At 43.2% G+C, this 27,627-nt stretch overlaps 1 protein-coding gene across 2 annotated transcripts in view; it reads right to left on the minus strand.

The window, feature by feature from the left end:
- Positions 1–4,204: 4,204 nt before the first annotated feature.
- The window catches only part of LOC132654284 (murinoglobulin-1-like), a 41,838-nt gene continuing 18,415 nt past the window's right edge, over positions 4,205–27,627 (minus strand). Inside the window, exons 12-37 of one of the 2 annotated variants that reach the window (XM_060384143.1) lie at positions 26,224–26,451; positions 25,982–26,045; positions 25,429–25,476; positions 25,193–25,350; positions 23,916–24,065; positions 22,685–22,828; positions 21,962–22,043; positions 19,445–19,589; positions 18,641–18,869; positions 17,112–17,238; positions 16,733–16,854; positions 16,177–16,228; positions 14,183–14,266; positions 13,745–13,921; positions 13,456–13,543; positions 12,489–12,645; positions 12,172–12,246; positions 11,556–11,736; positions 10,629–10,852; positions 9,039–9,257; positions 8,752–8,879; positions 7,785–7,875; positions 6,965–7,033; positions 6,046–6,148; positions 4,671–4,712; positions 4,205–4,358 (exon numbers count right to left, since the gene is read on the minus strand). In XM_060384143.1, coding sequence (XP_060240126.1) covers positions 4,342–4,358; positions 4,671–4,712; positions 6,046–6,148; positions 6,965–7,033; positions 7,785–7,875; positions 8,752–8,879; positions 9,039–9,257; positions 10,629–10,852; positions 11,556–11,736; positions 12,172–12,246; positions 12,489–12,645; positions 13,456–13,543; positions 13,745–13,921; positions 14,183–14,266; positions 16,177–16,228; positions 16,733–16,854; positions 17,112–17,238; positions 18,641–18,869; positions 19,445–19,589; positions 21,962–22,043; positions 22,685–22,828; positions 23,916–24,065; positions 25,193–25,350; positions 25,429–25,476; positions 25,982–26,045; positions 26,224–26,451 — 3,204 coding nt within the window. In that variant the 3' untranslated portion in view covers positions 4,205–4,341. The remainder of the gene's footprint in view (positions 4,359–4,670; positions 4,713–6,045; positions 6,149–6,964; positions 7,034–7,784; positions 7,876–8,751; positions 8,880–9,038; positions 9,258–10,628; positions 10,853–11,555; positions 11,737–12,171; positions 12,247–12,488; positions 12,646–13,455; positions 13,544–13,744; positions 13,922–14,182; positions 14,267–16,176; positions 16,229–16,732; positions 16,855–17,111; positions 17,239–18,640; positions 18,870–19,444; positions 19,590–21,961; positions 22,044–22,684; positions 22,829–23,915; positions 24,066–25,192; positions 25,351–25,428; positions 25,477–25,981; positions 26,046–26,223; positions 26,452–27,627) is intronic. The other variant, XM_060384144.1, reaches the window with a different exon arrangement.

Consider the following 27,627-nt stretch of genomic DNA (forward strand, 5'->3'; position numbering starts at 1 on the left):
TACTATTCCCAGGTGTTGTTTATGGGGCAGTGCACAGGCGCAGATCCCTGACTGCTTCAGTGGCTTACAGGCCACTGGTATGCAGATCTGTCTGGGCTCCAGCAATTGTTTGCCTGGAATTCACTGGTAGACCCACAGAGCAGGGGTTTCAGTGTTGAGAACGCTGTCCCAGGAATCCCTATGTTGCCCACAATAGGGGTGTGGATGGTAGGGATCTTTTGTCTGGCTGCGTGCTTAGAGAGACCCTGGATCTGGGCCTCTGCAATCACTCCCTTGAAGGTGTGCTCACACTCCAGCAGGACCACTTGGAAAGCACAGGGGTTCCCCTTGTTCTCTACTCTCCAGTTTTATCCTGCTGGGGCAAATGCAGGTGTAGGCTAACAGTCAGCTCAGTGGTGCTAGAACAGCAGGTCTTGGTGTCCACTGGCATTGTGCCCTGTGTTGGGAGTTGCTGGCACTAGGGCCTGGCACAGTGCTCTGTGGTGGATTCTGCAGGTCCCCTCAGTAGCCTTCACCTCTGCCAGGGAAAGATTATGGCGCCTTTCCCTGGGGATGTGCCAGAGGGTGTGGGGGCAGGGAGGACTGAGTATTCTGTGTCCTAGATTCCAACCAGGGTTTCTTTGCTAGGAGCCACTGGCACTTGGGGACAGGCACAGTGCTCTGTGGAGGAATCTGTAGGCCTCCTCTGCTGCCTCTAAAAAGAGGGAGTAGGGAGGTAGATATGAGGAAGTGCCTGGGGATTGAGCCCGCAGGGGAATTCCACAGAAGAGTCTGCTGCTTACCTGAATCTAAATGGTCTCAGCTCACAGTTAGTCCCCTTTCTCCCTGGAAGCCAAGATGTCACTGTTCTTGGTTCAGCAGCCCCTCCACTCACCAAGTTCGTGGTTTCAGAATCTTTGCCCCTCAGATATGGTGCTCCCTGGTCGCCACTGCTTGGATCCTCCTCTCCTCACATTTTTGCCTGTGGCCACATTTAAGTTCATGTCTGTGGGTAACATTTCCTCCCCAACTGCTCAACTTACCCTCATGGGTACAGAGATTAATAACTGTAACAAGTTTGATTGCACAACACATTTTATCTCATGCCTGTCCACAAATGCACACAGAGCACACATTGCTTCCTCATGTTGAACAGGCATATATACAATCACTGCCTGGTTCTTCATTGTGGATATCATGTGACCAGCTGCTTCGACCTCCTGCTGCCTTGATCTCCCAACCATGATGGACTACACCCATGAACTATGAACAAGCAGAAACCACGTTTCCCTTAAGCTGCTCTTGTCTGGCTTGTTCTTTTAAATCACAGCAATAGAACTTGCATTATGTGACTAGCAAGTCCATGACAAGTTCCAGGGCAGGAAGAATAGAGATGACTTTTGGTCCATACTGGAGACTCTTGAAGCCTAGAAGCAATGTTACAGGCACAGAAACTTCAAGAAGAATTTGTGTCTAGTCAAAATATCAGACACAGGGAATCTTGGTGATATGGACTAATTTGCCTGACTTGCAAGGTGCCCTGGAAGAGCAAAACTAACTGTTTTACCATGAAAAAACAAACAACAACAACAAAAGTCACAGTTCAATGCACTTGATATTGTCTACTCTGTGGAATCTGCACTTAAAACGGGGATGTTTTTACCTTTGCTTAAATGAAGTGGGAAGACTCACACTAATGTGATATGGCACCATCCCATGATCAGAATTCCTGGACTGAATAAAAAAGAGAACACCAACTGAGCACCAGTATTCATTGTACTTAGCCTTCTGGTGACAGACAGGAAGTGATAAGCCACCTGACGCTCTGCCAAGATGCCTCCCCCATTGTCGTAAACTGTGAAAGGTCTCAGATGCAGACTCAAGGGGTTCACTGAAATGGATTGCTAAGACAGGAAGAAGTTTAGTAGAAGAGTCATTGACTCCATGGATAGACAGATAGACAGACAGACAGCCAATAGTATAGTGGAGGTTCTGAGGAGAGTTGAAGCCTAGCAACAATGGACCACAGCATGGTGAGAGTACCAAAGAGAGGAATCTGGGCCTACATGGCAGAGCCAGGGTCCCTTCTTATCTTTGACTCCAAGAAGGATTCAGGGAAGGGGTTGGGAGAAGGCCTGTGGCCAGCAACATCTTCTCTGACATGAACCTCACATCCCCAGGTAAAAGCCAGGGCTCTTGATATCCATTAGCTAGGGATCATAGACAGTGTTAACACCACTTGTCACACCACTTGTCTGATGTGTGTGACAAGAGAAGGTCAACTGCAGGACCTAAGCATTAGCAGCAGTCGGGGTCTCTTCTGAGTTTACAGACAGTGTCCTCGGGGTGAGTCAAAATGAATTCTGCTTATGTTGCTTTTGTCAAGTACTTTGTCATTAAGAAAAGTAGTTTTTCGTTCTGTTGCTCTCCTTGTGGCACTTCTGTCTCCTCCGGGTCTTTCTATCTCCCCCTTCTTTCATAAGTTTCCCTGCACTCTACTCAAAGTTTGGCTATGAGTCTTAGCATCTGCTTTGATACCCTACTGGGTGGAGTCTTTCAGAGGCCCTCTATGGTTTGCTCCTGTCCTGTTCCTTGTTTTCTTTCTCTTCTGATGTCTGTCCCATTTACCTTTCTGTGTGACTATTGATCATCTTATCCAGGGTGTCCTTCTTCCTTAGCTTCTTTAGGCGAACAGATTTTAGTATGAATATCCTATATTACATGTCTAATGTCCACTTATGAGTATATACCATGTGTGCCTTTCTGCTTCTGGAATACCTCACTCAGGATGATCTTTTCTAGTTCCCACCATTTGACCTCCACAAGGAGAGCAACAGAGACAAAAAATCTGGGCCCAGGGGTCTTTTCTGAGACTGGTACTCCAACCAAGGGCCATGCATGGAGATAACCTAGAATCTCTGCATAGATGTAGCCCATGGCAGCTCAGTATCAAAGTGGATTTCCTAGCAATGGGAACAGGGACTGTCTCTGACATGAACTCAGTGGCTGGCTCTTTGATCATCTCCCCACAAGGGGGTGGGCCAGAGAGGAAGACAATGCAGCCAGTCCTGATGAGACCTGATAGGCTTGAGTCAGAGGGAAGGGGAGGAGGACCTCCCTTATCAGTGGACTTGGGAAGGGACATGGCAGAAGGTGAGGGAGGAAGGGTAGGATTGGGATGGGACAAAGGAGGGGGCTACAGCTGGGATACAAAGCGAATAAACAGTAACTAATAATAAATAAATAAATTTTATAAAGAAAAGTAATTTTTAATCTGATAATAAACAGTATTTATTACCAAAAACCACGATCCCTCAGATATATAAAAGGGACCATTTGTGGTCAGCTGCAGCAAGGTGGGGACTTCAGATCTACATGTCAAGGGGATGCAGTGGTGAGTAAAGCATTGTGGTTAGGGATGTTTACATCCAAGTATGCAAAATCTTGTGAAAGGAATTCCTCATCCTCCATGGCTCAAGAGGTTCTCTCTGGGCTAGAATTCTCAAACTTCATCCCTACTGCCAGCTAGGGCCCATATTCCAAAGATTTCAATACCTCACAGAACAACACCAGCTTTGGACAGACCAATTGCTCTAACAGCCTGATGGGACATTTTGCATTCAGACCACAGTGGAACTCCAGTCCATCAGATAGCCATTTTCCTGGCACTAAGGGCCTCTCTTTTCCTTTGAAAAAGCTGTTTCTACCTGAATGCTTTATATCCCCCCTTTCCTGCTGTGTTAGAAACTGAAACCACAGACTTGAAAATGGTCAAATATTTTACCATCAAGCTGCGATCCCTGCCTCTTGTTATTATTATTATTATTATTATTATTATTATTTTGACAGGGTTTTGCTGTGAAGCTCAGGTTCACATGGTACTTGCAGAGTAGCCTAGGTTGGTCTTGACTTTGCAACTCTCCTGCCTCATCCTCCAGAAATGCTCTGCCTGCAGGCCTGAATCACCATTTCTTGCTTGCACTATGGTCCTGTTTCACTGAGGCACCCATCGTGTTTCTCTTATGGAGGTAAGTTTGCCTTTGTGTCACCTTCATGCTCTGAGGTGTGTATTATTAAAGCAGCTGGAAAGTGCTCACATTTTTACAGTACGTGTTCTTCTGCTGGAAGGTCATTTCTGTTCATTGCAAATGTGGGGAATAGTGCAAGGCACTGAAGGAGCATGGAGGAAATTTGGATCAAGTGAAGAAAGAATCAAAGACAGAGACATTTTGAACTACATGTTTATTTACCAAGCTTGTTCAGTATTTATATCGCAGAGACAAAGGAAAATCACCATCTTGAAGGTTCCTGGGTTTGGAGATTCCAGCAATGCCTTGTCCAAGTTTCAATGAGTGACAAGTTTCAAAAATTTGGTTTCTCTGTGTATGCGGAGAGAGGAAAGAAACACATAGGATGAATATACTGTAAGTGGGTGTAGACAGCACGATTTTCAGCAGGAAGGCAAACTGTCCATGGGGGACATGGGATCCATCAGATTTTTTCCCATAAGCTACGATATACTTGGTAAGGGAGTTACAAGGATCTTCCAGGGTCAGCTTGCTGATCCAAAGGTGTACATCTCTGTGTTTTCACACAGTGGTGGGGTCTGAGCACACCTAACCAAAGTTCTGGGTAGTTGTGAAGGGAAGGAGGTCAGAGGCGGGCTGTGGCAAGGAGTGCCAGGTGCTCACCTGTGCCGCAGGGCATGCTGTATTCAGCGAAGGCTGCTTCATCTGGAAGACAGGGGAGAAAAACGAGAGAAAGAGAGTTAGAAGAGAGAGGATTCTGTGGAGGGCAGCTGATAGGCTAGGACTGAGGACTTTTCTCATTCAGGACATGGATGATTGCTGAAAAGTCATCTCTCTGTGGACATCAGACAAACCAAGCAAAGGAGGTTTTCCTCTCAAAACTACCATTTTATCCTGGGACAAACATGGCTCAGTGCGGAAAGGTGCTTGAGCCATATCTGCTGACTGTATTGAGTTCACTCTTCAGGATCCAGATTGCAGAAGGAGAGAACCCTTTCCCCAAATTGTCCTCTAACCTCCACAGGTGCTGTGCCTGCCTCCCTTGAAATAAGTGAACAATAGTGCAACACAAGAATCATTTACCCTGTGGAGAAAATCAAAGTGTGCTTATCTATAGGGTTTGAGCAGAGGAGTAGCAGTGATCCTTGTAGAGCTGTACCCGTCCAAATCCCTTTCTCTCTCTCTCTCTCTCTCTCTCTCTCTCTCTCTCTCTCTCTCCTTTCTTGAGACCTGGTTTCTCTGTGTAACCCTGGCTGACCTAGGACTCGCTCTGTATACCAGGCTGTTCTTGAACTCACAGAGATTCATGTGCCTCTGCCCCCAATTGCTGGGATTGAAGGTGTGTGCTACTATCACCCGGCTCTTCAATATTTCTTGAATTCTGCTAGTCTGAATCATTTGGCATATACCTCTTACCTCAACAGAAAAAACAAAACAAAACAAAACAAAAAACCCACAACACTTAATTTTCTATCTCTGTCTTCTCACTTTCTTTGAGCATCATCAACCCCTCAGGCTACAACTCTCTCTCATCTTTTTATTCCTACCATAATTATTTGTGTAATTGTTCATCTTTGCATTGCTATACTCATGAGAATATTTGTGTGTCTTTCAGCCCACAGACACTTTTGGGTAAAACATTTGGTCCTTGGTTTATTTGGACATGTTTGGTCCCACATGACTGTTTGGACAAACAGGTAGGAATCAGTGGCTGAATAATTTGAAGTTTTGTAAACATTTATTATACTCATATTCTTTTATCAAGAACTGACTTAGCTAGTCTGGTCTACATGTATGTCACTGTCTGAGAAACACTTGTTTTTAATATTGGGTGTGATGGTATGTGCCCCTAATATCAACATTTGAGGGGGCTGAGTCAGGACATTTAAGAGTTTGGGGCCACACTTGGCTGCATAGTGAGAAACCATGAAAACAAACAAACAAACAAACAAACACCCCCAATGAAAAACCAACCAACTAAACAAACAAGAAAACAAAGGAATAAAAAGGAAAAAGAAAAACCAATCAAATTGCTCACCTGTCTCATAGTAGTCATAGACTTTCACAACGGCAGGCTGTAGGTTTTTCACTGGGATGTCTTGTTGAATGATGAAGGAGAAGGCCAGGGTCTGATTGGTGACCTGGGAAAGAGAGACTAATGATCCAGACTCACGGAGGTGGACACTGTTTTTCCACAGCAGGACTCAGTCCTTGGTGTTTAAAACACAGTTATGGGTTGGATCCATTTAACCTCACAGTCACCGTGTTCCCTGATGCCACATACATGGATGGTGATACAGATTTTAGAGCAGGGACCGGAGGAACTGAAGTGCAAGGCTCCAGGGAGAATATGAAACTTTCCTAGTCTATTAAACTTTTCCAAAAGTCCATATTCCTCCTTAATATGTGATAGTTCAGTTTCTCCATTGTGAGAGTTAAGCACTTTGACTTGATGACTTGGGACATTATGGCAAGTTCCAGGAAAGCCAGCAATGAGGAATGAGAATTTAAACGTTTGTATTACTATTATTATTAATTATAATGACGATGATGATGATTATGTGAGGGGTGTATAGGGTGTCCATACTGGTTGAGACCAGAAGAGGGCATCAGATTCCCTGGATCTAGAGTCCCAAGCAGTTGTGAGTTGACTGGGTCCTGGGAACTAAACTCTGGCCTTCTGCAAGAGCAGTAAGTGCTCCTAACTGCTGAGTCATGTCTCCAAGCCAAAGAAAAAGAATTCCAAACATCATCCAGTATGAACAGAGGGAGGTTGGCTTTCCAGAAGACTTCCTTTAGAATTGCTTTGTTCCTGCCATATGTTACCCATACATAGATGCACCAAGAAAGACTGTCCACTCAGGCATGTCTAGGGAGGCAGGAAGGACCCTCCTCTGACCTACACAGACCAAGGACTTAAACCCAGATGTGTCTAGGGAGGCAGGAAGGATCCTCACCTGATCCAGATATAACAGGACATCGGTGTTGCTCACTTCTGTTCTGCTAACGTGCTGGGACCGTTCAAGCTGAAGATGAGAGAAAACATCAGTGTTATCAAAGGCCTTGGGGCAAAGAGGTGCATGAACGGTGGGATTGAGGGTGATAAAAAGGAGATGTCACAAATTCATTTAAATGAATTGCAAAAATTTCTTTTCCAGTAAGAATGAAAATATACTTAGAAAATTGTGAGTGCCCTCTACTGAAGGCCTGACTCAATATTGTCTGAATCATTAGTAGGTAAAAATGCTCCTATACTTTTAGTACCTATCCCACATTCTCTGTGAAAGCATTTTTTGTCTATTTGAGAAAGGGTTTCTATGTGCAGCCTTGGCTGTCCTGAACTCACTTTGTAGACCAGGATGGCCTAAAACTCACTGTGGTCCTCTTCCTCTGCCTCCCTGAGTGCTAGCATTAAAGGCATGTGCCACCATGCCCGGCTGCCTGCAAACATCTTTCTCTGTACTCTCCTATCGATCTTCGGTTGTTGTTAATTTTCATACTTCTTAGAACCTCTGAAACTACATCTACAATTTTGGCATGTACTAATGTTTCCCCTGAATAATTATTGACCAGATCATTATTACACTTTAAAGGTTGTTGTTAGCCAGATTGTGGACTCAGTGAACTCAGCACCTTTTGTTTCTACTGCTGGCTGCTGTCACACCCATACCTGTATTAGTACTTACAGTGCTGTGACACAGGTTGACATTATTGTGATGACGTGGTAAGCTCCTAGTCTGAGGACACAGAGTATCCAAACATGTGGTGTCTGCTCACCTTCTTCACTGTGGGCTTCAATGGAATGAAACCAGATATCATCTTCACATCAGCAATCACCATGTTGGAGGCTGGACGGCTCCCGGTGTAACTGCAGACCAAAGAGTTACAGAAGGAGCAATTTTAATAGGTTGAATCTTGCCCTTTTTTGAGGTCTAGCAGTAATCCTGAACCAGCCTGCATGGCTTTTCCATACCTTAAAACACGTGGCCTTTACTGTCATAGAAATAGTTGTGAAAATAGACTGCATGACAGTATCATCTGGAGAGTGCATTAAAAAGAGGTGGACCCTAAGGCTTGCTGGCCAGCCAGCAGAGTCTGGGTAGCAGGCCCCAGGCCAATAAGAGAGCTAATCTCAAAACAAGTAGTTATGGAACCTGAGGACTCTCCTGTGTCATATACATATGTGTGTGCACACGCACAGACCACATGCACAGGGACACATGCACACATGTATACACACATGCACAGGGACACACGCACACACTGAGGTGAAACGAGGTGATAGGGTACACTCAGGATGTCTTCTTTGCATCCAAGATCCCTTTGGTTTTTGCAGTTGGACCCTATTGCTTGTTATATTTGAAACAAAGATTGTGATGAATGCCAGAAGAACTGAATATCTTTTTTAAAAACTTATTCTTGTAGAAAAATAAAATTTTAGAAGACCAGAAAGGCTTTTACTTTGTTTGAAGAAGAATAACCTGTGTGAAGGCTTCATGAAAAATAATAACGTATATTTTATTATGAGAGGGGCAAGAAAGGAATCCTAAAGCAGGCTAACTAGAAATTATAATTCTACAATTCTTCATTGATCACTTTGCTGAAGTCAAGTATTTTTGTTTGTTTTACAGACAAAGCAAACTCTTGATGAAGAGACTCATTTCAGGTACCTCTGAACCCACTCTGTGAAGTGTTCTAGGAAGACAGCGCTGAAGGAGACATAAACAGAGACAGAGGCTCATACCTGATTTCCAGTGAGATCTGGAAGCTGTTGTGGCCTTCGGGGTTATCACAAGTTAGAGGTACTGTCTGCACCCGGAGAGCAAATGCAGACTGCTGCTTCTCCCAGTGCACGTTGTATTTCAGCGTCGTCTGGGAGGTAGTGAGCAGAAATCCTTTACCTCCATGGCACTGGGCCCTTGGATACATTTCTCCCGATTTGAGCCTCACATGTGCAGGTAGACTATGCGAGACTTCCCCTTCTGGGGAGGAGGCTCACACCGCACACCCACAACTTGCCCAGAACCTTACCTGAGCATACACACATCCTTCTCCTGTCACACTGATTTCATAGTCCCCAGGAAGGTCAGGTAAAGGGACCTGCTGCAGTAACAGGCGGTTACTGTCCTCTACTTGGAACTTTTGGGAAAACGTCCCTGAAGATTGGATGGTCACCAAAGGAGTTTTCTGACTTCTGGAGAAAGTAATTGCTCCATACTTGGACAAAGCATGGAGGGCCACCACAGTGTCCTGAGAGGGATGAAGACAACATTCAGTTTAGCATCAGTTGGGAAGGGCTTGAGCTCTTCCCAATGTTCATTTCAGCTGTGAAAAAGTGTCATGATGTTTTGACTCTAATTATTTGATCTCTAGTCTTTATTTCAGGCTTTAATCCAGGATATATTGGAAAATCAAAACATTCACATGAATTGTCTCCCACACAGAGTGCCCTGGCTTATGCAAACTCCCCCCAGCCAGTGGAAAATAGAAACACAAATTAGATTTTCCTCCCAGCATTTACTGTTTCTTTCCCTTTGTCCCTGATTCCCATGGTGGTGCCACCATCTTCTCACAAAATCACATTCCTGCTCTCATCCCCAAACTTTCCTCTGCACTTGGGGAGGAATCAAGAGACACCAAGACCATGGCTGAGTGCTGGTCATGACTCTCTTATCAAATAGAAAACGCTGTGAGCTAGTGTTGTCCTTGGCTGCCTTGCTCCTTGGTGGCATACTCCAGAGAGGCTCTTTCCCCCAGGATCCTTCCTCATTCAAAACAGCTCCAGATGCTGCCTGACTACAGACCCCAAAGAGGGAGCAGAAACAGGCAGTGAGGGCTTTAGGATCACAATGTGGACAGTAAAGGAAATTAGACTGAAAGGATTGGATTGCAATTTCAGGGATCCTAGTGTCATGGATGGTTTCCCTTTGAACATTTTATGTCTCCTTTAGAGAGAAATAAACATGTCTCTAAACTTCTCTGGAGATCAGTTCTGCATTATATGCCAGAATTTCCAGAGCATTAATTACTGATATTGTGGTAACATTTTTTTGTAGAGAGGGAATATTGACCAGTTATATTGACCAGATGATAAAACAAATGGTTTACAGTCTTGATTGTTTCTAGTATCAAGAAGAAATCAGGGGAGCTTGGACTTGGAGTAAACCTGAGGGCAATGTATCCATACATAAGATTAGGAGAGTCTGCCAGGAGAAGGAAACAACTGTACGTAAGGGCACCAGGGCAATAAATTTGTGATTTTGGACAAAGAACATCTCCTAGGTACTCCACGTGCTATTCTAGGGGGAGAGAATTGTGTCTAGGATTCTGGAACCTCCAGGACTTTCGCTGTTGCTTTATATTGAGTCTTGAGTCTGCGTTGGAAGTTCAGAGGAACCTAGGCCTATTTCACTATGGCATGAAGAGAACTCCTGTGGCTGGGCACCAGACCTAGGACCATTTATTATAGAATGTATGATCCTTCACTTCCTACAGAGTCAGCATACCCAAGAGTAACACTTCCTTGTTTTCTTCTCCTCTTCCTGTTTCATTTTTTCACTGTTCCAGCATCTCTTGTCAAATCCTCTAACTGCAAGGGAACTCTGAAGGAAAGTTACTGACCTGAGTGGAGGAGAAGCCGCCATAGGCATTCTGCTGCTTTGTGAGCCACTTCACGATTCTCACTGCCACAGCCAGGTCCTGAGGGGTTGGTGCTGGCTGAGCAGAGAGGAGAGCGAGGAGGACATAGGCGTTCATCTCCACTTCAGCAGAGGGAGCCTGGGGTTCGTACAGAGACATCCCTGCTTTCCTGGGTTTCTTGGGTCTTTCCCAGTGGACAGAGTTACCTTGGGGTGAAAATAGAGAAATAATTAAAAGTATGAGTAGTCAGTACATGAATATGTCTACATTAGAGAGAAGGAAATGAAAAAGGTTGTAGTAGGTTTTAAATATTTTCATTACAAAATCCCCAGAATTTGTACTTCTCAGTAAAAGTCTGCAGTTGGTCAGATGGGTTGTGACTGAGAAAGACCATGAACAGAAATTTAAAGGATCTTAACTAAATTACATCCTCAAAGGTGTGGTCTCAGAGTTGGTGAGGAGACAATAGCAGACATTAACTCCTTCACACCCAACAAAACATGGCTTGTTCAGTGTTCAGTCCAAAAGGCTTAGAAAAGTTTCCTGTTGGTTTCAAAGTTGCAAATGAAGTAGCAAAATCCTGAAGCCTATTTTCTTTTTGTGTTCTTCCTAGCCTTTGCTCTCCTCTTCCTGGTATATGTGCATCAGAGAGAAAAAGTTAAGTCTCCACTATGTTTACCTTTGCTGCAGCTGTGTCCATTGTTGATTTTGGTCCCACTCTTAGAAAACACTAAAGAGAAGGCTTTTGTACAGAAGAAAGGCTGATTTCTTAATGGGTCAGTCCAAGGAGAGCTGTCAGTGTGCCATTGGGATGGGACTAACCTGTAATACTATTTCCACACTCTGTATATTCCCCCCTTCCTTTCACTAGAACAGGATGGAGACAAACATGACAACACACATTCTTACCTTCCTTTATAGCTTCCTTATCAAGTGATCCCAGGATTTCATTTCTCTTCTGCTGGTTCCCTGCCAGAGTGAAAGCATAGGCCAGCAGGGCCTTGGTGTACACAGAGTTATTCCTTCCATTTTGTTCTGCTGTCTTCCAGGATGACTCTAAGCAGCTCAGGGCTTTGGAGACAACAGGATGCTGTTGGCAGAACAATGAAACCCAAACTACGTGAAAAGGGTTCTAGCAGGTCCTGGGACATACACAGAGCTTATAGGCATTTGTGTTTTTCAAATCAATCCTTCCTCTTCCCTCCCTTGTCCTCTCTTCCTCCCTCTCTTCTATATTCTACTTGTCATTGATTATCAATCAATCTATTCTGTCTTTGGGGAGCCATTCCTTTCATAAACTACATTCCATTTAAAATACAGACTAATAGAGACAGTATCAGAGCCTGTGTTTTCGAGTTGAATTTTGAAAAATATCCAGGTTTCATTGAGTACCAGGACGCTCACTAATGGAATATGACAAATACAAAGCATTGTGAAAACAGAGAGCTGCCATGTGGTCCAGAGAGGGTAGCAAGCCACAGCTTTGCAGCAGTTTGGGAAGCTGGGGAAGCAGCTTGGCACCTACTGTAGCTGGGAATGTGCTCTCCAGAAGGGCAATGGTTATGTAGGCAGCGAGGGTCACTTCATCGTCTACTCCCCCCTGCAAACAAAATGGAGGGAAAAAGGCCAAATATTCAGCCAGCAGTCCACCAAATGCCCCCCACCAACCACTCATGGCCAGTCCACTTTATTCAAAGGAAGTTCTCATTCATTATTTCTCATTCATATCCCCTTATTAAAAAGTACTTTCCAAATCTAGAGACGCATTCCTGTGGTAATTATTACGAGCTGACTCTCAGGTGCTAGTAGGTCAACATGTTTATCATGTTCAGAATGGATCACCTTCATGGCATTGTTGAACAGTGATCCGGAGCTCCTGAAACAGCCATTGTCCTGCTGCTGCTGGGAGAGCCAGGTGAAGGTGTGGGTTAAGTGTGCTGCATCGATGTAGATGAAGGCTCGAGCTTGGGCAAAAGACTTGAGCACAAAGGCTGTGAGCCTGGTGGGGGAGGGAGAGTGGGGAGATGAAGCTTTTGCTGGGAGGCAGTACTCTCAAATGTGGGTTTGCAGGTGTCCACACATGTGCTAATCGGTCTAAGGGTCTCTGAGTGCATGACCCTGGGCAATGTCTCAGGTACGGCAAAGCAGTCTTCCATTGCTGGTTCCCTTGAATGTGCACACAGCACAGTGTGGTTCCTGGGGCTTCCTGGTTTCTTCCCATTTTTCTGTCTTGCTCCCTCTCGTGTTTTCCTAATATGCCTGGACCCTCATCTCAAGTGGGTTTTTCCACTTGCCAATGATTTTCTTTTCTTGAGAAGAAAGTTCTCCTCTCCTACAACCGCAGCTACACATTATCTGCCTCAAAAATGATGTCCATCTCCTTGGCTTACTTCCTGTTTCCACCAGTCTGTATTCCCTTTGTCACCGGTTTGCTTTCTGTCTGTGTGTCCCTTCTCAATAATGCATTACTTTGTAATGCAAGGTCACATAAAGAATGTCAACAGCTTTTCAAGGCTCAGTTATGAGCATCTTTTGAAGCTCAGCAATATGTAGCCAGGCATTTAATGATGAAAGATCTTTGTGAGAAATGAAAACACCAGTGGATTGAATTCACTAAAACACAAGATTCAGAGTCAAAGCAGATGAGGCTTGAGACAGTCTCAGTTCTGCAATACATGATTTGTGTTATGTCAAACATTTCCCTCTCAGGCCAAGGTATCAGTTATGCTTCCATGAAATAAGTTGCATGTATAGCTGCCATGAGGGCCAAGGATTGAACAAGGCCTGGCACACAGTGGACTCTTCTTACCAAGTGTTCCCTTGACTCCGGCCATTTTGATCCCCGAAGGCACTGTAGGAGCCATCCTTGTGTTTGTAGTTCAGCTCCCTCTGATAACCTGGAATAGAAGGATTTGGGTGTGTTTTAAAGAAATAAATGCATCAGAGAACAGCAGGATTGAAGTCTAAAGCCAGAGACCCTCATACCTGTGGCTTAAAGGATTTCCCGGAAACCCTGCTCAGCTTCCCCCTCCAATGCTAAGCCCAATTCTAGAGAGAACATTTACAAGAAAGAACTGTTGTTTGTTAGCCTTACTGACCAGCATTGAGGTAGTCAATGGCTTTTTCCTTGATTTTCTGAGTCAGCTGCTGAGTTTCAATCAGATATTTCAGTACGTAGATATTAGGAGCAAAAAGGACCATGTTCTGCTCCCCACAGCCATAGGGCATGTGGAGAAGATTCTGGGTGTTTTTAATGGCTGAACTCAGGATATCACCTGGAGGTGAGAGAAGTGACATCAGAATAGCCATTATCTTCAGGAAAAAAATAACACCTTCAATAGAATTGCTTCTATGATGTGAAAGAGTTTCAAGGGTGAGGGGTCCTGGGGGAAAGCAGTGGATATTGAGGGGATAGAGACCAAAGAAGCATGGTAGAGGTCAAGGGTAATAGTTCAGAAGCTGCATTTGGAATCATGGTGGGGCAGGACAGTGGTAGTGACTGCTGTCCCAAGTCCTCCAGGGACGGACTGACTCACCCAGCACAGAGAAATGGGCTCTGGCTGAATCGTTCACTACTGTTGGTGGGAGCACCAGGGACAATTTTTCAGATAGCCCAGCATCTGAATAAGCAAGAAAAAAGGGGAGATAATCATTTCTGTTCTCTGCATTTCCAGAGTCCCCTATGGCCATTTGAATTAGAACCTTGCCTTAAGCTTTCAATACTCGCCTCCCTAGACAAATGATCTTGATGTAAATATCACAAATCCACATTTCCTGGAACTGCCAGCTTGTCAGGGTCAATTTTCTCCCCTTTATCACCCATTGTTTTGAAGCAAAGCATCTGTCCAAAATGAAAGTCTGAGTCTCTGTGATCTGTGTGCCTCTGCTTCTATCAACGTCTATTCAGTTAATTTAACAAACACATGAAAATGTGCTTATTCATTGAATTTTGGTTTAGGTAAATTCTGCTTGTGTGTGTATGTGTGTGTGTGAACTTTGACAAATATTAGTGTTTTCAGGGAATCAGGGACCCCCAGCTGCGAAAATGCCCCCATAACCTTGGCCTGCAGGTAAGTCTTGGGGCATTTTCCTTTAGTAATGATTGATGTGGCAGGGCCTGGCCCAGGGTGGGTGGTGCCTCATCTGAGCTGGTGGTCCTGTGGTATATAAGAAAGCAAACTGAGCAAGTCAGGGAGAGCAAGCCAGAAAGCTGCTTTCCTCCACGGCGTCTGCTTCAGTTCCTATCCTGAGATACCTGTCATGTCTTCCCTTCCTGATGAACTGTGATCACTAAAGCTGAAATAAACCTCTCCTCACCACGCTGCTTTGGTGTTTTATCACACCCATGGAGACCTGAAATGACGCACTCGGTGCATGAACTCCAGTATGTCAGATTGAGGGGTGGATAAATCCCAAGCCAGCTTTTGTTCTTCCTGAGTATCCTGAGTGGCTTTGGAGGTTTCACTGATCATGGCTACACTGCTGTCATGGATGGCTTTTCTGTAGCAGGGTGATGGATGGAGTACTTTGTGGAAGTGTAAGTATCAGGAGAACCAGAACTGACCCGTGGGAAGAACAGTGCATTTTTATCTTATCCTGGCCACTTTTCCCCAAGAATCTCCAGTGACCCCCTTCTTGCTCTCTCTTTCATGGAAAACGTTTAATGAATTTTAGTAGTGTATGATAATTTTCTCCTACCCAGTGTGTTATATTAATTTATACCTTTTACAGAGAAATATCCTCATTTCATCTTTTGTTAACTTTCATATCATAATGGATTTTATTTTAACTTATCTATTATTCCATTTAAAAAGTCCTTTTGACCAATATGTTTTGAGCAGGCACTATGTCCACACACTAATAGAGGTCCTGGCAACACAGCCATTATTTTGAGTGGACAGCCTCTGCTCTTATGCATGTCCTTCACAGGGGACAGTGAGCTTTCCCTTGTATGACATGTTGCTGTATTTCCTTTGCGATAGTCAGCTTCCAGTGAGGAGCAGGGATACAAGAGCTGGTCATAAAAACAACCATTACAGAAAAGTGTATGCTAAGTGTACATCACAATGAACTAGGTTTATATATGGAATTTAATTCAGCCATAAAAATCTTTGTTTTCATTTATGATCTAAAACAAAATAAAGATGGGCCTTCCAAAGATATCCTTTATATTTCCACCCTGACTCCCTCTGCCATTTTTTTTTTTTTTTTTAGAAATTTTAGATTGTGACTTCTTCTTAGCTATTCCCTGCCTATAAGTTTCTAAGTACTGAGATGGGATAGATGAAAAGATTTCTGTGTTCTAAAGAAAAAGGCTACAATGAACTCTGAAGTCCCAGGTGGAACTATGACTATACTCTTGATAGCTACATCAAGCAGGTGTCAATCTTGATAATTTCTAAGACTCAGTTTTGTTAATTTTATTGTGGTTACAAGGTAGATAGGATCTTGGTTTTCTCACAAGAATATTGCAGGAGACCTAAGTAGACGACTCAGTTACTCTCTCACTGCCGTCTTGAGGGCTCCTCACCTGATGCACAGAGCAGGGAACTGAAGGTGTGCTCCTCCTGAATTCCTTCAGGCTTGGATGGAAAGACACAAAGTTCAGACATGGGAAATTACTGAGTGTGAAAACACAAAAATTCTGAAGACTTTTTTTTTTTTTTTTGAGTGACAGTTTCTTTACCTGTGTGGTCATGGGCTGGAATTAGATGATTAATTTTCCACCTTTCAGGAATGGCGTAAATATTAAATTTGGACACGCCAGGTGAAAAAGAAAGTAATAAGGAAAGATAGCAATGAAAAGAGAGGGTGCACAATAAGATTGAAAGAAGGAGGTATAGCTCTAAGAAGATAACCTGGCATAGACCATCCCCCAAGCTTCAGCTCAGAGACTAGGAAGTGAATAAAAAACCAACCAACCAAACAAACAAACAGAACACGTGCTGATGGCAAAGCATGGGCTTGCCAGGTGCCATGAAATATCTCTAGGTCACATGTTATCATCTTTTATTTTTCACCTAGACATCGTCAACATTGCTTCATTTTCTGGACTCAGCACACTGCCAGTCGAGGAGGTTACTCACCTCAACAAGCAGGACTTTGACAACTGTGTCCTTTCTCCCAGTATCAGGGACTGTGGCCACCTCAGAACCACAGGGCTCTGGGGACTGCAGTGCCTCTGCAGTCACAGAGAAATTCACATTTCCTGAAACAATGGTCCATAGAGCTGAGCTCAGATGTGCCAGGAACTTGGCATTTGCCAAATCCCCAAGATCTGCAAGGAATCCTCAGTCCTGAGCAGCTCAAGGGCTTGTCCTGTGTTGATGAAGGGGGTAAGCACGGGCCAGAAGCAGCAGTGACTGACAGCTTCCCCTTGGGGACCCAATGAGAAGGATGCAATCTAGGAGACCTGCCTACACCCACCCTTTCTGGGTAGAGTCCCCTTGCAAACTTTTCACTCACCTAGAGACTTGGGAGTCACCAACCAGGACGTGGTGTGCCTTCCGTTGGCACAGACGCAGTAAGAATCTTGGGCTTTCTCCACCGGGACAGCTGTGAAATCTGGAGAGGCTGCCAGCTGCACACCCAGCTGTGGTCCCACAGGGGAAAAGAAATAGCAAAGATGTTACTATGCAAGGACAGCATGCATGGAGGAGGTAGGCGAAAGAGTGTGAGGGGGATTTATGTTAGAAAGAGAGCAGGAGGGGCTGGTGGAAAACATGTGCCTAAAGTGTCATATAAGCTGACACAGAAGGCTTGCATGGATTTCATATGCACATGCATGCCTAGAATGTTATTTAGCTGTCATCTGTGTATTATCTACCCAAACAATTATGGAGACAATTATATATTTCTGTATTGATCTTGGTTTTCTTTTGATGGCAGAAAGATAGTCACTGTACTAGATTTTTAACTACTGAAGTCTACACCTACTTCTTCTTTTTCTTCTGTTTTTAAATTATTTTATTTTATTTTTAATTACACTTTATTTACTTTGTATCTCTCCCTCCATTTCCCTCCCTCCTCCCCTCTCAATCGCTCCCTTCTTCCCCATTCTTCACACATGCCCCTCCCCAAGTCCACTGGTAGGGGAGGGTTTCTTTTTCTTCCTTCTGATCCTAGTCTATCAGGTCTCATCAGGAGTGGCTGCATTGTCTTCCTCTGTGTCTTGGTTATGCTGCTCCCCCCTCAGGGGAGGTGATCAAAGAGCAGGCCAATCAGTTCATGTCAGAGACAGTCCCTGTTCCCATTTGTATGGAACCCACTTGGACACTGAACTGCCATGGGCTACATCTGTACAGGGGTTCTAGGGAGGTCTCTGGCTAAAATGCTCAATCCCCATTGCAAAAGGCAAAGAGGTTGGACATCAGAAGAGAAGAAAACAGGAAACAAGTTAGGAGCCTCTCACATAGGGCCTCTGAAAGACTATGCCCTGCAGTCTATCAAAGCAGATGTTGGGACATATGGCCAAATTTTGGGCAGAATGCAGAGAATCTTATGAAAGAAGTGGGAAATAGTAATATGGAGAAGACAGGAGCTCTACAAGGAGAGAAACAAAACCAAAAAATTTGAACACAGGGGTCTTTCCTGAGACTCATAATCCCACCAAGTACCATGCATGGAGATTACCTACACCTACTTCTAATAAAAACAAAATCTATTGTAAAAGAGCCTTGTTGATCTATGTGTGGACTGTGTCTTATGACTGTATACAGAGGCCACATGGAATGTCCTGTCTCTGTCAGTACAGTATGTACTGTGTAAACATTGGAAAAATCACCTAATACATCTTATGTAGAGTCCATATTAGTAAACTCTGCTGTGTGTGTTTAGCTAGAGTCTGGAGATTAAGTGTTTGGAACCAGGGCTGCTGGCTCCAGTACAGTCCCTTTCTCCCTTTCTTCCTTCTTTTCATGTAATTCCTTGTTACAGTTTACATACACCAATTGCCTCTTCCCCTCTAGACATGCTTAATTCAGAAAGGTGTTCACCCGGATGCAGGTAGGAAGGTAGTTCAGCACATTGGCCTTGAGCGTGAAGGCTTCTCCTCGGATCACAGAGTAGGGCATCGTGAGCTCCACGAAGAAGGGCTGGAAGGCTTGGAGAGAAACCACAGGAGAGAGCCCAAGTCCAGTGTCATTGGACAGGCAGAAGGCCCCGGCCTTCCACTCAGTGATGGTGTCAGGGACTGTCACTTCCATTTCAGCCAGTCCTGAGGAGCTGGAGAGTGAGAATGTGGAGCACAGAAAGGGAGCCCGTGTATTAGTTATTTCTCAGATGGTATCAGATGGTCGTGACGAAATGCCATCCCTTGAGTCCTTCAAAGTAGTGATAGGAAGTGAACAGTGCAAACAGGACTCCAGATGGAAAATAAAAGGTCTTGCTGTAGTCTTGTTTTTTCAATACAGATCTTAGCCTCACATCACCTTAAAATCTGTGTGGTAGTGGAAATCTGAACTTAGAGTTGAAGTTGCCTCTGAACTCCCATCTCTGAAATACCATACAACAACTTCATGGCTTCCATGGTCTACTCTATGTTTGAGTCTAGTAGCCTACTCCATGAAGGACTGCCTCACTTCCTACTCAACACGGTGTTCCTGAACGGTTTTAAGCATCAAAAAGGTACATGATAATTTTCATGTGCATTTTCTAGGCGTGATGTAAATACGTAAATCTCATCTGTGTTTTTTAAGTTAGTTATTTCCTTTGTTTATGATAGAAATTAATTAGAGAAATACTAGAAAACAAAGAAAAGTTTCATTCCCAGCCCAATAATACAAAAGGAAATTACTTACTTTACTGTGACTAAATCCCAGACCCAAGTTTCAGGAAAATATTTTCGAAAGGTCTCAATAGTTGGATCTCCATGGTAAAGGTTTTTATTTGCCACCGTGACTTCAGGTTCAAGTCTGGCATCGGCAAGATCATATTTTGTAGACCCTATGAAGGTGTAATGGACAAAATGAACATTGTACTTTAATACAATGGGATCCAATGTGCAGTGTGAATGTAGGTTAATTTTCAGTTTCTTCTCGGCTGCTAAGTACTATTACAATTATACTGGAAATAATGTATTGAACTGCTCATTTTGGGAAGAGTAGGTAACATCTTTGTCAAAAGCAGAAATTATGAAATCCTGAAGGGAAAAAAAAAATCAGCAAGTGTAGTTGGAGTTGGAAGGAAGGATGATGCATCTTATCTTGGGTTGCATAGTCAGGGAATGTTTACAAATATGATGTTCCCCCTAGGAGTAATGAAGAGCCATACTACTATCTCCCAGGAAACAGGTCCTGTGGCTATAATGAGAATCACTCTGGGCAAGAGCTGAATGGTGTCTACATTATCAGCAGAGATATTCTTGCAGTGGTTTTTCTTTCTCTGGATCTGCAGGATTAACCCACTATTTTAATAGGTTTTCAATTCATATAAAAACTTAAAGAGATACAAGTACAAAGTCTTGGATCAGAACTAGGAAGTTTATTACTCAAAGCATTGGTTTGTGTCTATTGACAAGAAATCTAAGATTCAAAGCTTGCAACAGAGGGTCTGTCGTCTGCTTTTTCTAAGATCAAATATGCATGTAGATCAGGTTAGAGCTTTACCTAACTATTTCCCAACTGACTTCTCAGCACTGAAGCTCTCTCCCAAAATTTTAGTATGTATACACATGGAGAGCTTAATTTCTGCCTGTCCTTCTCTGTGATGGCCACAGCCTTTAGCCTGGCCTCTGTCTTTCTCTTTGTCGTTACTTCCTAGGTGTTTCCTAGGGTCTAGATTCTTCACTCATTACTGTAAGCATCTATGGGGCAGTTGCCCAGTTTATTCACTGTCTAGAGAAGTCACAGTGTCTCAGGTCCTATCGCTTTTAGAAACTTGTGAAGATATTTCAGTTTCTTTTCAAATCACTATGAGGTAAATTCATAAAGTCCAGTCAGAATCATGTTTTATGTTAACACATTTATGTTAAAGTACATTTTAGTATGTAGAGTATAAATAATAATGAAGACAGGGATCCATGATTTTAAGTTATATTACAGAGGTAGAGTGATAAAACCAGCCTGTTACTGGCACAACTATAGATACATAGATCACTGGAACAAAATACAAGCCCCAAACATACACGCATGTAGTTATAGCCATCTGATAGTTGGCTTAGATGCCAAAGCACAGACTTACAGCATCTTCAGCAAATGGTGCTGGGAAAACTGGATGCTCACACATAGAAGAAAGAAAGCAGACCTATATCTGTGACTCTGCACAAAAATCCACTCCAAATGGATCAAGTATCTCAACATGAAACCTTAAACTGCAGGAACCCTACAAAATACACGTGCAGGAAAGCACTTTCTGAATGAGACCTTTTCCTTAGAAATTAAGGACAAGTAACCAGTGGGACCTCAGAAAACTAAAATGCTTTTGCACAACTAAGGAAACAATCAAGGGGTTGAAGCTGAAGCCACAGAGCAGGAGAAAATCTTTGCTAGCCAAACACCTAAGTGAGGATAAATATCCAGAGTATATAAAGAACTAAAAAACAAAGAGTCAGGAAAACAAACAGCCCAATCTAAAGATGGGATGTGGATCTAAATGGTTTTTTCAAAAAAAAAAAATGAAAAAGGTTAAGAAATGAATACTTTTTTTCATCATGCTAGCAACCAGGGAAATGCATATTAAAACAAGTTTGAGATTTCATTTCATCCCGGTTGGAACAGCAAAGGGCAGCCAAAAAACTGTCAGCTAGTGCTGGGTAGGAAGCAGAGAGAAGGGAGGAGGGTAGGGGAAGGTAAGGAGGTTCAGACAGGTGTGGGGGGGGGACCCACATTTGCTGGTGTGGGAATGCAAATGGTGTGGCCACCCTGGAAGTGATTCCTATGAGGGAAGAGGGAAAGACTTGAAATGGTTAGTTGGTTGAAGATTGGAGCGAGAATGTGCCTTTGACTCAGGTGCTTTTTAAATTTTTTTTTTTTTTACTATCCTCCTCACCTTTATTTGCAATGCCTGCTTTTTCCCTCTCTTCTTCATCCCTAACACTTAGGGAATTCTCCTCACCTCTCATGACAGTCCTACGAAAGTTCTTTGGACACAAGGATTCTCTGTTACAGCAACTACTGCACTTTGTCTTTTTTTCACACTGGAGGAACTTTAACTTCTTTATAGTACCAGCAAACAAATGGGCACATTTTTCTGAAGTAAGTTTGTGTTCTTTCTCTCTTATTTGGATGCTATTCATGCTCAACAATTTTATTTTACCATCTTTGATATATAATTCACATTTACTTTTTCTTAAGATACAAGCTGATTCATTATTTTACCTGTTCTTAGGCCAGAGCTGAAGTAAGTAGTAAATTTAAGATGTTTGATCTTCAAGTTGGTGAAGGCCTGTAAACCCATGTCCTAAAAGGAAATTGTTAATCAAGCAAAATATCTCAAAATTCTGAACAAAAAAGTCATTATAAAACTACAGTAACTAAACCAGATATAGTTTTACGTGTTCACGTAGAATTTCTATTCCAATTGTGCTTTTCTTGCTCTTTAGAGAGCGCATCGAGGAACACAGAATTCACAGTGCCGCCTGAATGTGGACCTTCTTTCTGATACAATGGTGTTACTTTAAAAAGTCACTCAGTCAAGCATGGTGGTGCATGTCTTCAATTCCACCATTTGGGAGGCAGAAGCAGAGGCATAGGAAGGCGGATCTCTGTCATTTGAGGTCAGCCTGGTCAACAAAGTCAATTCTAGGACAGCTAGAGCCACAAGTGAGAGCTTGTCTCAAAAAACCAGAGTAACAAAAAGAAAAACTCACTCACCCACTCTGTGCCACTTTTGTCAATAGAGAGAAAGAGTTAGCCTCGAACGGGCACTTTCCAAATGCAGTTTTTGGAATGCTTGGGATTGAACCCGTGGCCCACAGGTAAGGTGGGTGGCCTGACAGTGACTTAGATCCCAGCCTGACTCTAAATTTTTTTTTACCAATAAAGCGTTTCATTAAACCTAAATAATTCACAGACAGCATGTTAATGGATCACATGGCTTACCTCTATGTATTCATAGACATCCTTGTCATATTCGTCTGGTCCTAAGTATGTGACTGTATCTCCCATATTATAATGATCTTCTTCAGAGAGCTGGTGGGATCTTGGAGTAAGGTCCTTGTGCTGCATCTCTGGCAGATTGTAGATCTGAAAGACACAGGAGACAAGGGGGCCGCTTTCTTGAAAGATGCAAAAAGAACGCGATTAGTGTGCTCACTGTAAATCACTTGACTGCTCAAGAAATGGCTGTAATCATCGAAAGGACAGGCGCCCAAAGTATGGATAGGGCAGAGTGCATAGAGGAAGGACCCACCATCTTGTTTTTTTGTCATAACCCTTCAGGCAGTATACACATTTTTTAACTAACTGCTCATGTTTGTCAGCTGAAACAATTTGCTCCAGAATCCTCTTATTTAATAGATTTGGGGAGAGTCAGAATCAAAAAGAAAAACATTTAAGCAGTATTCTTTCTAAAGTATTTTCTGCATGTGAGTCATAAAATCGCAAAGTAAATAATATTAGATTCCAGTTTAACTTACACATTAGTTCCCAGAACTATTTGGACTAAAGATTTCTCTTTTTAAATTCACATGTCCCTTAGTTTTGAAAACATGCTATTAGGTAGAGTCAATCAAAATTTAAAGCTATTACAGTGATCATGTAACTATTCCTAATAAATCCTATTCTTAGTTCAATATAAAGAAAAGCTTTACTAGCATTAACTTGGCAAGACTCCTGGACATAGTTTACGGTTTCAGTTGTGCTTCTGAGAATTTTCAAAGCAAGTTGAGAACCTTGTATTACAAAATTTAAAACTTAAGTCATTATATTTTTTTTATTGGTAAACTCTTGAGATGTACAAGATTCCATGTGTATACACTTTCATTCAGCTCCCACCGGCAGCGTCACATCATCATGGTCTTGTGAATGGCACAAGCCACTCCTAGGGTAGGAGGATACAATCATGACACAGAGGGCCTGGGTCACACACAAGCTTTGCAACTCACTCTGACAGCATTACTTTCTGGTTTGTCTGGAGTTTACTGGCTCATGTTTTCTGAGGTGTTCCTCTGGTTGTACAATGAAGGGCTCCCTAGAGACTCCCTTAGAATCAAACACAGTGTATTTACATAAAGAGCCCTGGTGGCTGATGGCTGCTTTATCAGCACCAGGACCTCCTCCTGCTCAGAGCCTCTTGTTGGCCTCCTTTGGGCAGAGGCTGATGGGGACTCACCCAGGAAGGGGAGAGCTCAGCTTCAGGCCTCAGGAGCAACACGCTTTGGTCCACTGCTCTCAGGCCACAGAGGGACTGAGGAGAAGCTGTGACACGCAGATGGGCCTGTGAGGCAGGGAGACTTCGGGCTGGGTTGAAGCTCAGGTCCACCTGTGGGAAGGGAAATCAAGCTTAGCTTATCTTCCAGCTCTTGCAGCCCTGAAGCGTGCCTTGTGGAACCGCTGTGTAACTCTGCACACACATCTGTGTTTCCAGATTGTGAGAACTATGGGAAGCTGAACTGAGGCTCTCTGCTTCCCCTTTCTCCCCTGGAATTGATGTAGGAAAACAGGAGATGTGTCAGTCAAAGTCTGAGACAAACAAGTGACCATTTCAGGTTAAAAAAATGTTGTGCAAATTGCTCATATTTGGTATGTGTGCACATGTACATGAGTGTGGTATACACACGTGTGTGCAGGTGCTTGCACCCATGCACCCAGCCTAGGCCAGTGAGGGTGTGCTCATTCTCCTTATTCTCTTGAGACCTCCTGAGGTAATCTGGCAACCCCAAATCCCAGCAGTCTTCTGCCTCTGACCTCCACACACTGGGGTTGTAGGAGCCTCCAGTCATTCCTCACTGTCACATGAGTGCTGGGAGCTGAAGTCAGCACAGCAGGTGCCCTCACCCACTGAGCCATCTCTGCAGCCTGGAAGTTGCCCAAATTTAAGGGCCTTTCCATGTTAGGTCTAACGCCTGGGGTGGAAAAATCAGTATTCTAATTGGAGGTATGTCTATATTTCTCTCTCCATCTCATCTCTCTCCGTCTGGCTATCATCTATCATTCATCTCTCCACACCTCCAGGGGAGTGAAGCAAATAGCTGTGGGCTGGGCTGTATTGAAAGGGGATGGGTTACTGTTCTTGCACTGGGACATTAAGATGGCTCAGTGGGTAAAGGCAGCTGCTGTCAAGCCTGGTGACCTGAGCTTGATCTTCTGGACTCATGTGAAAGAGAAAACAGACTTCTCAAAATTGCTGTTTATGTTCATACGCACATGTGCACATGTAGATAAATACAATAAATATTTTATGTCCAACGACTTTGAATTAGTAAGTTATTAAGGATTAGGTTCCCTTTCTTGCTCCCCACTTCCTTGTTTCTTTTCAGGATTTGTGAATTGAAATCTGGTCCTCTGGTGCTGTTCACATATTTGCCACTGGAGCACACACCTGAAATCTGTATCCTGAAAATAATTTGCACCCTTTTGAATAGAAATTTCAGAAAATAAACTCCTCACTTTGTTGAGAAGACACTTTTCAATTTCAAATTTTGCAGAATCTGCAATCACTTCTCCATCAGGCAAGATGGCATAGATGAGCATTTTAGCGACGGGGGCCATGCTGAACTCCACGGGGATCTCCAAGGTGAAGTGGCCTTTCACTGGACCTGGAGGGACTGGGAAGAAAGAGATGGTGATGGGTCAGAATCCTGACAGGAAAAGACAAATGATTGGACACAGATCCAGAGGACTACCTGCATTTGGAAGACATTCCTGCTGCTCTGTGGTCAATTGTTGGCATGCTAATGATCTCAGGAGGGCACCACACATGCACATATGTACCCACAAGCACCACACATGTAATTAAAAAAAAATAAAAAAGAGTCAGTTACTTGAAAATTGGGTGTAGCTAGGATGATTTAAGGACCAGGCTGACATTCTCCATATATTTTTGGACAGACACCAAGATAACACGTTTTGCCTTGTTGTGGTTAATCTGCATGTGAATGCATAGGTTCCTCACTTGGGGTGTATCTTGGAGTACTGTGTGTTTTCACGTGTTACATCTTGAGAATAGATATTTTACCATGTAGAATGACACTCAGTTTGCGAATCTGAAACTTTTTCCTGAAGGTCATGGTATGAGTGATAACCTTCATTAGATGGCAGAACCTTGAGTTCCTATTGAGGAGAGAGTTATGGAGACATACAAACACCATGGCAGCCTTAGCTACTCAGTGGTGAGATCCCACTGGTGAGGATGTGGGAACTCAGTTGGAGACATGGTTCTGGATGAGAAACACTTACATTCACTGGGTTCCATGTGGTGAGTGTGGCTTCCTGTATGGACGATTTTGCCCTGCGCCATGACCTAAAACAAAAAGGATTTTCCAAGCTTACATCTATATTTACCAGGATCTCTTGTAACTGATGAATCTACTGTTTGAGACCCAGGCAGAAACACCCAGCCCAGAACCCAGAGTGTCAGGGGGACATGGTCAGGAGATAAGAGAATTCTTTGCGTTTCTCAGCTTGGAGTGAAAACTCACCAGGTAGTAAAAATTGAGCTCTCTCAGCAGCAACAAAACTGGCCCATTCAGAATAAAATGTGCCTGAACTGTGTGAATCTGGCTGCAGGGCAAGATGCCAGGCTCTATCTCAAGGTAGACATAGCTCCTGCTCTCAGTATAAACTCTGTAGGCCTCATGCTGTGCTTCTGCGTATTGTTCTTCCATGCAAGGAAAAAAAAGACACAAATTTTCTTTCTTGTGGTAGACCTGGAGAAACAACAAATACTGTGCTATAGATCGCCTGCTAGGCAGAGTCTCTCTTCTGAGAATCAGCATACTTTCAGTGATAGAATATTTTGCACATCTTAGTAAAACTGGAAGGGAGGTTCATAAAATGAATTGTCTCACATCCCAAATTTTCAAACCTGAGGCAAATATTTATACCAATGAAAAGAGAAAAGACAAGAATATTATATTTTGAGACAAAGAAAGCATTTATTGAGCACCTAATACATATGAAAGAATGTTTACAGATGGGAATTTTAGTGCATGATAAATTTGCAAAGTGATGGGCTGACTGAAACATTTTCACATATTAATAAAATGTACCCTGCTCACATTCATCCACCTTACTACCCAGTCCTGTTTCCTCCCGACTCTCTTCCTTCTTGCTAGATCCTCTCTGTTTTCATTTCTGTCCTTTCCCTAGATGCCACAAATGAGGGACAACATGAAAAGCTTTTTTCTCCCAGTGTTCTCATTTCCTCTTGGCTGACACTTTCTAAATCCACCCATTTCTCCATAGACAAGACGAGTCTCTTCTAAATATCTGAGTAAAAGTCCGTGTGCACATATTTCCACTCTTCTTTTCTCACTCCTCCACTGCTGGGCATGATGCCGGCTCCACAGATGGCTGTGTTGAGTACTGCTGAGGTCAGCATGGTGATGTAGGCGAGTCTATCATATGTCAGAATTGATGTCATGGGCACGTACAGGGACGTGGTACCCCTGGCCTGTGTACTGGTTTCATTTCAGATTTTTATAGAAGCTCTGAACATAATAGTCATACTCATTTTCCCTCACAGCAGCTGTGTATATAAGTCCCTTAGCCTTGCAAACATCTGTTTTCCTGATGATTGTCATTTTGATTGATGAGATGGAATTTCAACACAGTGTTAAACTACATTTTCTCAATAGTCAATTGTCTTGAGCATCTTCGCATGCGTTCCTTGACCAATTGTAGCTGGTGTCTTGTAAATGGAGTATTTGTTGCATCTACTGAGATTATCATGTGATTTTTAACTCTTGATTCTATTTATAGACGTTTTACAGTTATCAGCTTTCAATTGTGAAGCCATCCCTGTATTCTTAGTGTGAAATCAGTTTGATCATGGTACATGATTTGTTTAATATGTTACTGATTCTGACATGGAAGTATTTCAG

The sequence above is a fragment of the Meriones unguiculatus genome, chromosome 5, assembly GCF_030254825.1.
Source record: "Meriones unguiculatus strain TT.TT164.6M chromosome 5, Bangor_MerUng_6.1, whole genome shotgun sequence".
In the NCBI taxonomy this organism is placed as follows: domain Eukaryota; kingdom Metazoa; phylum Chordata; class Mammalia; order Rodentia; family Muridae; genus Meriones; species Meriones unguiculatus.